General features: G+C 32.6%; 2 protein-coding genes across 2 annotated transcripts; both read left to right on the top strand.

Moving 5' to 3' along the window:
• Window positions 1–432: 432 nt before the first annotated feature.
• LOC130506732 (subtilisin-like protease SBT4.11) lies at window positions 433–1,206 on the top strand (the record flags this gene model as incomplete). Its single annotated transcript, XM_057001413.1, has 2 exons — window positions 433–916; window positions 1,009–1,206. Coding segments are annotated over 2 exons (586 nt in total), but the record flags the coding sequence as incomplete, so codon positions are not given.
• A 581-nt stretch (window positions 1,207–1,787) lies between these two features.
• Window positions 1,788–2,743, top strand: LOC130506731 (subtilisin-like protease SBT4.11). The gene is made up of 2 exons (XM_057001412.1): window positions 1,788–1,923; window positions 2,036–2,743. The coding sequence occupies exons 1-2, from the start codon at window positions 1,827–1,829 to the stop codon at window positions 2,590–2,592; spliced, it is 654 nt and encodes a 217-aa protein (XP_056857392.1). The 5' UTR covers window positions 1,788–1,826; the 3' UTR covers window positions 2,593–2,743.
• Window positions 2,744–8,629: the final 5,886 nt, after the last annotated feature.

Below are 8,629 nucleotides of genomic sequence, written 5' to 3'. Positions count from 1 at the left end.
TTGCAATTTATGAAATTATGACGTTTCTACAAAATTTTAAAGAGAAAATGATAGATATAAAATAACTAAGATTAATTATTGTATTATTTGGAAACATTGATAGTAGTATAAAAAATATATTGTTTGAAAACATTGATAGTAGTATAAAGAAATAAGTATATTGTTTGGAAACATGGATAGTAGTATAAAGAAATGAACATTAGTGACTTAATGTATGTTTAACTATAAAGTATAAAGGTGTATTTAATTTAAAAATTTACAAAATAAATGTTAGGTCCAACAAAATGTTTCTGTTTTAATAAGATAGATATTTCAGAAGTATATTTTTTATTAAAAAAAAATATGTAACGTGAGTTAGAAGCTTTGACTTGAGTGATTGAATATGAAGTTTGCTTTTTTAGGGCAGAGACTAATATATTAGTCACTTTGCAGCAAGCTGATTGGAGCAAGACACTACTCACCCGGAGACGCTAGGGACTCTAGCGGCCACGGTACGCACACCGCATCTATCGCTGCTGGAAACGCAGTCCCGAACGCCAGCTTCTTTGAGCTCGGCTATGGAACGATGAGAGGCGCCGTTCCAGCCTCTAGAATCGCCGCTTACAGAGTCTGCGCCGGAGAATGTAGAGACGATGTACTACTGTCTGCGTTCGATGACGCTATGGCGGACGGTGTTGACATCATCACCATATCTGTAGGTAGTATTGATGTGTACCCGTTGGAAGAAGACCCGATCGCAATCGGAGCTTTTCACGCTATGTCCAGAGGGATACTCACTGTGAACGCGGCTGGGAACACTGGTCCGAATATAGCCTCTGTCACGAGCGTAGCGCCGTGGATGTTAACCGTTGCAGCCAGCACAACGAACCGTGTGTTTGTCACCAAAGTGGTTCTCGGCGATGGCAAAACACTTGTCGTACGTATCAAGTAACACATTCATCTATGTCATTATAGTATCTGTTTGTCCTTTAAATCACTAATATCATTTATGTTATGTTGTAATAACAGGGGAAATCAGTGAATGTTTTTGATCTTAAAGGAAAGAAGTTCCCTCTGGTGTACGGAAAATCTGCTGCTTTCTCTGCCTCCAAAGTCAAATGCGCCGAGTAACTTCTTCCGCAAGAAAAACCATTTGTGTATAGAGTATGACCTAGAAATAGTTTTAAATTTGTGATTGGTGATGCTGAATTTTGGTTCTTCTTCTTCTTCTTCCAGGGATTGCACGCCAGATTGTCTTGACGCATCCCGGGTGAAGGGAAAGATCTTGGTCTGCAATATATCTTTCCCCTACGTAGCCTATACCAAGGGAGCTGTTGCAGCTATTGTTAAAGATGGTTCAGACTGGGCTCAAATGGAGGGTTTACCTGTATCTGGCTTAGAAGAAGATGATTTTGAATCTTTCCTCTCTTACATTAACTCTTCCAAGTAATTAAATAGTCATCTTCTCTCTGTTATTTATGCGCTTTGTTGAGTTTATGCTTCTCCTTATTCTTTTTTTTTCTTGGTCTGCTATGATTCTTTAGCTCTCCAGAAGCGACTGTTCTAAAAAGTGAGACAATCTTTAATCAGACAGCTCCGAAAGTTCTTTCATTTTCTTCTCGAGGTCCAAACATCATCGTTGCTGATGTTCTGAAGGTATATATACTATATAGTTATTGGTTACGTTAGATTAATCTTTTCTATACTATCTGAGACAGTGGTGTATTAAAATGCAGCCGGATATAACAGCACCAGGACTAGAGATTGTGGCTGCAAATTCACTTAAGGCATTACCGTTTTATGACGACACCACACATGTGAAATACTCTGTTGAATCAGGAACTTCAATGTCTTGTCCACACGTTGCAGGCGTAGCCGCTTACGTCAAGACGTTTCATCCTGAATGGTCTCCTTCCATGATTAAATCTGCCATTATGACAACAGGTAATGAAAGTTAGATTTTAAGTAATCAAGAAAGTTGCTTGTGTAGCAAGAAAACCATCCGTTTTTTTGTTCATGCTCTGTTCTTATTTAGTTCTCTTAATCAATCTCGCAGCTTGGTCGATGAATGCTTCACAAGCTGATTATGCATCAACCGAGTTTGCTTATGGATCTGGCCATGTAGATCCAATAGCTGCTACTAATCCAGGACTCGTTTATGATATAACCAAAGCAGACTACATGGCGTTCCTCTGTGGCATGAACTACAATGCGACTACCGTGAGACTCATCTCCGGGGAAGCCGTCACTTGCTCTGAAAAGATCTTACCTAGAGATCTCAACTATCCATCAATGTCGGCTAAATTATCGGGATCTGATATCTCTTTCACCGTCACTTTCAATAGAACCGTCACTAACGTCGGTGGCTCCAACTCTACTTACAAATCAAAAGTTGTCTTAACTCACGGAGCCAAGCTAAACGTCGTGGTGTCGCCTCGTGTTCTATATATGAAGTCTGTGAATGAAAAGCAGTTTTTCACGGTGACTGTTTCTGGCCGGGGTCTTGACCCAAATATGCCTTCGTCTGCAAGTCTAATCTGGTCTGATGGGACTCATAGTGTAAGAAGCCCAATTGTTATTTATGCTGGTATCTTCCGATCATTATCACCGTAGCTGTTATCGTCACTACGGACATCATAGATCATTAGTATTGCTATGATTTAAGACATTGTATGTTTTAGTAATAATGTAATATTATTGCTCTGTACTCTGTTGATGTCTTACGAGTTAGGACATCGAATGAGATCATTCAACTTTTGTGTTACTCATAGGACATGTTCCTCTTATTTTCCTTTCGATGTTGGATTTGTCAAGTAAGTTGACCCGTCGCATATCACTCGTGAAGTTTGACAGAAAACCCTAAAATTTCATATCAGTTTCTTTTTCACCCTAACGCACAGACATCATAAGAATCATTTTTTTTTGAAAGAATATTAAATTAGTTCAAACAAAAAATACTGTTTACAACTAAGGTTGCTTGTTTGAAGCTCAAACAAGCAATAGATAAGCTGAAAAAATGGGCTCTGCAAGCTGAACCCAATGCTATAGTTTCCAATTACAGAGACAATCCCTAGCGACATAGCATTGACACAAACTCCATATTTTCTCTAAAATTAATAGATTTCATCTTCGTTATAATTGGCTTTGTTCTGTTAAATTATTAGTAATGCATCTAATTCACGTTCAAAATCTAGTCAATAGATCAAAGATTATCACATCACATATACATATATGATGTTTAATTCACTTTCCTTGCATTCAAGATTAGACATCTGAAACGTGAAATTTTGTGATTGGATCCACGGATGAGTCACATTCGAGAAGTTCAAATCTTTCTACTCTAATTAATACCATATAATGATATAAATAATGAAACAACTCATGATGGTTTAAAGGATGAGGATTGATGGATCATTTGTATATTATCCTCATTTATTAATTTATAGATTTATTAATTTATTGAAAAATTCTTTTTAGATTTTTTATTTTAAAATACTTTTTTCTAAATTAATAAAAATATTTGATTTTTATATCTATACATTAATTAACATTTTGAAGTTTATTATTCATTTTGTTTTGTTACATCATTTGGTGTATATAAAATATGTTTCATCGAGTTTAAATGTGGTTTTAGATATAATTTTCTTAAATCTCATCAAAATATATTAAGTGTTAAGAAAATATAAAGATATTTATTTATACATATAAAATAAACAATATAATGTTTTATTTATTTGTACCATATAAAATGTATACACAAATGAAATATTAATTTATAATTGTAACGAGACCATATATTTATATAGAATTATATTTTAAAAATATCTTATTATTTTATCTATTTGTGTTATATTTTGAACTGGTTGAACTTAATCTAAAGAAATAAATTGGAAGATTCTGTCCATTTTAATCTTTGACCAAAAATATTTTGTTTTATGAATGTTTGTTATGTATAAAATCTGATCAGCCTCAGTACAGAAAAATAGTAAGCAAAAAGAAGACCCCATCATATAATGGCTACCACCAATAAGTTTTCGGTTGCATTTGTTCTTACCATCCTCTGTGTCATATCTTTTGTCCATTGCCAGAAAACATCTGATAGAACTTCTGGTACTGACTTATTAAACTCTTTACTTTCATCCTTTCCAAACTATTAGATAACTTTATTACTTTTTTGAATGTGTATATCAGTGTAATGATTATTATTCAATAGGTTTTGGCATAGAGAGTGATTATAATTGCTACACAGTAGCTCCGTGTGAAGGCGGAGGGGAAAGAAGCTGCACAGCATTTTGTAAGAGAATGAAGCTTATACCAGGGCCAGGCCGAGGCCAGTGTAATGCTCAAAACGTATGTTGTTGTGCTATCAATTAAGTATTCTTCTCAGATGAAATAATATACAAAAGAAATTTCGACCATAACAGATTTTACCTGGTTCTTTTATATCTATACAAGAAATTTAAAGCAACCAAAAAAACTCGTGGCCAGTGCAGTCGAATTTAATCTAACATCTAAAATTTAGTGGATTCACCATGATTTTACAAAGAGTGAACCACTGAAGTTCTAACATATTCATCAATATGATCCAGACATTAAGCGTTATTCATTTTAATTATTTTTATTCATGATATTGTTCTGTTTGCGTCTCTCTTCAGAAAAAAGATTGATATCAAATCACATTATCATTTTCCACAGATGACAAGAGACGTGAAAATAATCTACACATGAAATTTAAATCATAAAAGATTTTACATGGTCACTACAAAAAATATAAGTATTAGTAACATACGAAAAACGTTACCATATAGAACCTAAGCTATGATAGACTCCCTATATAGTGTTTTTTTCATGAGCTATAATAAATAGAGATATTGTAGCGTTGATCACTAGCTATACGATAGTCATATAGCATTTGATCTGTGCTGTTATGTAATTTTCCATAGCTTTGTTTTAGTCTGGGTCTTAAATGGCATGTTACCCGAAACTTGTAAAAGATAATCTGTATAATACTAAAACTTGTAGTTTGTGTTTATCAACAATGGTCATTTCTTCCTCACTGTTTAGATTGACCATTGATAGGAAAGCACGGAGTACCTGCTGTTCTGATCTTCCTGGTCTAAGGAGCCATGAATCGTTGGAATAGAAGTCAGAGAGAGTAGAAGTTGAAGGGATTCTTCCAAATATATCATGACAACCTTCTTCCGAATATCAGGAGTCGCTAGAGTATGTTTTAACTAAGTCACAAAACAATTGTTTATTTTTGGGTTATTTTTGTGTGATCTAATGCTGTTAGTTTTTTTAACACAATGTTGTTAGTTTTTTTTTCTTTGGGTCAAAAGACAATTTTTTGGTTTAAAAACACACAATATTGTTAGTTTATGATAGTTTTTCATTGTTGGTATATGTTGGGTTTAAATTTTTTTAGTAACACAATTTTTTTTTTTTGAAATTGGTTTAGGTGTATAAATCTGATACTGTAATTTACCAAATTTACATATATTCAGGTGTACTGATTTATGAGTAAAATTAATTATTTGTATTATAAACCGTTTGTGAAAATATTCGAATCATCTCAAGAAAGCATACATAGCGAAAAAGTCATACACTGTATTAATTTTTTATAAGAAACCAATGTAATTTCCCTTTATTAAATCGATGCGAATATCTGAAATATTATGCGATAATCTCGAATGTTTTATCATCTTTCTAATAAAATACGATATATACGCGCACATCTTGGACTCTCTTTTTATGAAACAACTCACATCTTGGACTCTCTTTTTTTTTCTGATCAAAAGATTCTCTTTTTTTTTCTGATCAAAAGACTCTCTTTTATGAATAACTCACATCTTGGACTCTAAAGTCTATAACTGTAGATAAAATAATAAGCTTTTATTCGATCAAAGATAGAAACCCTTTTACTACCGTGACAAACTCGAAGAAAAAGTATCTTGAATATAAGATCTCAAGAGACTGTAGATTTCCAGTCTACAGTCTATTATTTTCTATCACAGAAACGTTTATTAATAATCCTGATTTGGGATAAAAGACAACTTGATAACCAGAGATGAATAAGGCTAAGCAAAAATTAGGTCACCAAATTTTTTAGACATTATACGGCTCGAATTCGCTTACATGTGAATTCATTTTTTATGATTTGGCTCCAAATCCAATTAACAGTTTCAGCTAATTAATTATCAAATACCTACCTTATCTTATATATAGATCATTAGATTATCAGTTAAATACTATCAGTGCCCAAAAATCTCATAAAACTCAAACGAAGATGCTAGGAAGGTATAAAAAGAGTATTTGACAAATTCTTGTTCTCGAATAAAATGAAATAAACATGTTTAACAATTGGCGGCGTATAATATACACAATAAAGTTGTCAAACAAATCTTCATATTAGAGTTAAGAGAATATTTTCCAATCTATTCATTTAGATATCATTCCTTTTATTACCAAACAAAAGATACGTCTCCTTCTTCTTCTTCAACCTTTTTTGTTCAAATCTTCTTCAACCTATTGACAAAAATAGTACTATATTTAACGCTTAATGAATAATCTCAATCAAGCATCAAACTTTAGTATCTTTCATCGATCCAATATCTAACTCGAATATTTATTATACAAATAGATTATAATGAAGATGTGATAAAGCTTTATGCTCTAGACAAGGAAGACAATCACTCAACGGCATTGACTTCTGCAAATCAAAGGTCTACACCATCATACCTCTCAATTTGGTTTGACAAGGTCCAGGGATAATTCTCTCAAAATGGCTCAACACTGGTCCCTATAAATTGACAACCGTTCTTAGTCTTTACATGCTTTTACTCTACGAGTGTATAAATTGACAAATGTACGAATATTTGAGTAAATATATGTATGTGTAATATTTCCATAAATATTGGTATTTTATGATGCTTTTGAAATATTCGCAAAAGGACCGCCATATGTGTGTCAATTTGTTAAGACAGCTAGAATTTCTGGTGTCCAATCTGAGATAATTATAGCATAGGATGAGATATCGTTTTTTTTTTTTTTGTAACAGATGAGATATCGTTTTTTTAACGCTGATTTATTATGATATTATAATTATACGAAAGATTACATAGACAATTCGACAACCGACAATAATATCTACTTTATGAAGATTTACGCCTAACTACATCATCTGACCATCATATGAAGATCTATTCTTGATCAGATTTATTTGTACCATGTTGAAAATCCCTTGTAAATCTCTTTTCCGTTGTCTGTATAATTATTTAATAAACCGTTTTCTCTGACATTTGAAACCTGATTTTACGGGATGAGATATCGTTATGAGTACTATTCTCCGGAACCGAATCTCTCTTTCTAACTACGTGTAGACAACGTGTACCCATCATCACGTGATACATTTTTTCTTTCTTTGTGTGATACTTTGCGAGTAAGACATCCATTTATATATTTTCAGAAAGTAGCCAGATCATTCTTTTTTCACACTATTTTCCCTGTTTTTCATGATTTATATATCTTAAGTATTCTAACTCATATATATTTGTGTCATTTATCACTTAATAATATCTACATATAAGACATTATTTATTATGTTTTTGCAGAACTATCATAACTTTTTTAAGTTCAAAAATACTACAAAACAAATTTTATGGAAGGTTACCAAATTGCTCTTAAACTATATTCAACTAATTTATATCTCTTATTTTAAAAATCCGAAGTTTTGTTCTGTCATAAGCTTTATGGGTTTTTTTTGTCAACCAGACTTTGTGATCTACCAATGAACATTGAAATTTAAAAAGTTTAAAACTTCCTACATATTTTCCATTATAGAGTAGGTCTTGTGATTCAGTTATAATAGATGAGTTTTGGATGCAAAACATTTCGGAGTCGATTCTCCCACCGTGAAAACTAAATTACACCACGAAATGTGGATACATTCGTATGAAAATTCAAAAAATATCTGTTGTAGGCTGGACTTTTCATTGGGGAGTTGGGTTTGTATCTTTTTCTTCGAAAATAATATTTTTCCATTATATTTTTAGAGAAGTAATGATTAATTAGTGAGCCTTCAAAATAAAGAAGCAGAAAACGAATACACTTCATGAAGTGGATAATTTTTGTGAACCTCATCTTCTTTGATCAAATGTTATTTTTAAAAATAAATAATTAATATACATATAACGATATATATCAAAGTCATATATAACTCTATTGTTCTCCTACTTATTTTTTCAAAATGGCAGCTATTTTAGATTTAAGTATATAACAGATCATATATATGAACAACATGCGTGAGATTTAAAGAAGCTCAAATTCATCTTTTGTTTTCTTTTCAACTTTGGCCCAATGTGAACAAGAAGGGGCGGCAACTTATCCTCGGAATGCCACGTGGCTACATACCAGTGGTCCGACATCAGATCCGGTGCCGGACTTATCCTCTATAAGAGATCTCTTTTGTTTGTTTTTTTGGGAAAATATATCTCTTTTGGTTAATACAAGATAAACATTGAACACTGAAGTCTTTGAAGAATCTAACTGTTCGTGTCTTTATCCGGAAGAGATAAAGAATCCAAATTTGTCAATAGGCTTACAACAAACAAACAAACATTAGACGAAAATCTAAAATAAATCGTTACAACTT

Source organism: Raphanus sativus, unplaced genomic scaffold (genome assembly GCF_000801105.2).
Source record: "Raphanus sativus cultivar WK10039 unplaced genomic scaffold, ASM80110v3 Scaffold3601, whole genome shotgun sequence".
Classification (NCBI taxonomy): Eukaryota; Viridiplantae; Streptophyta; class Magnoliopsida; order Brassicales; family Brassicaceae; genus Raphanus; species Raphanus sativus.
This window is presented reverse-complemented; position numbering and strand designations above follow the sequence as displayed.

What these genes read in the sequence shown, in the direction of transcription:
- LOC130506731 (XM_057001412.1), top strand. Translation starts at nt 1,827, where the DNA reads ATGTCTTGTCCACACGTTGCAGGCGTAGCCGCTTACGTCAAGACGTTT. An exon ending in ATCTGCCATTATGACAACAG is followed by an intron (nt 1,924 to 2,035) that starts GTAATGAAAGTT and finishes TCAATCTCGCAG; the next exon opens with CTTGGTCGATGAATGCTTCA.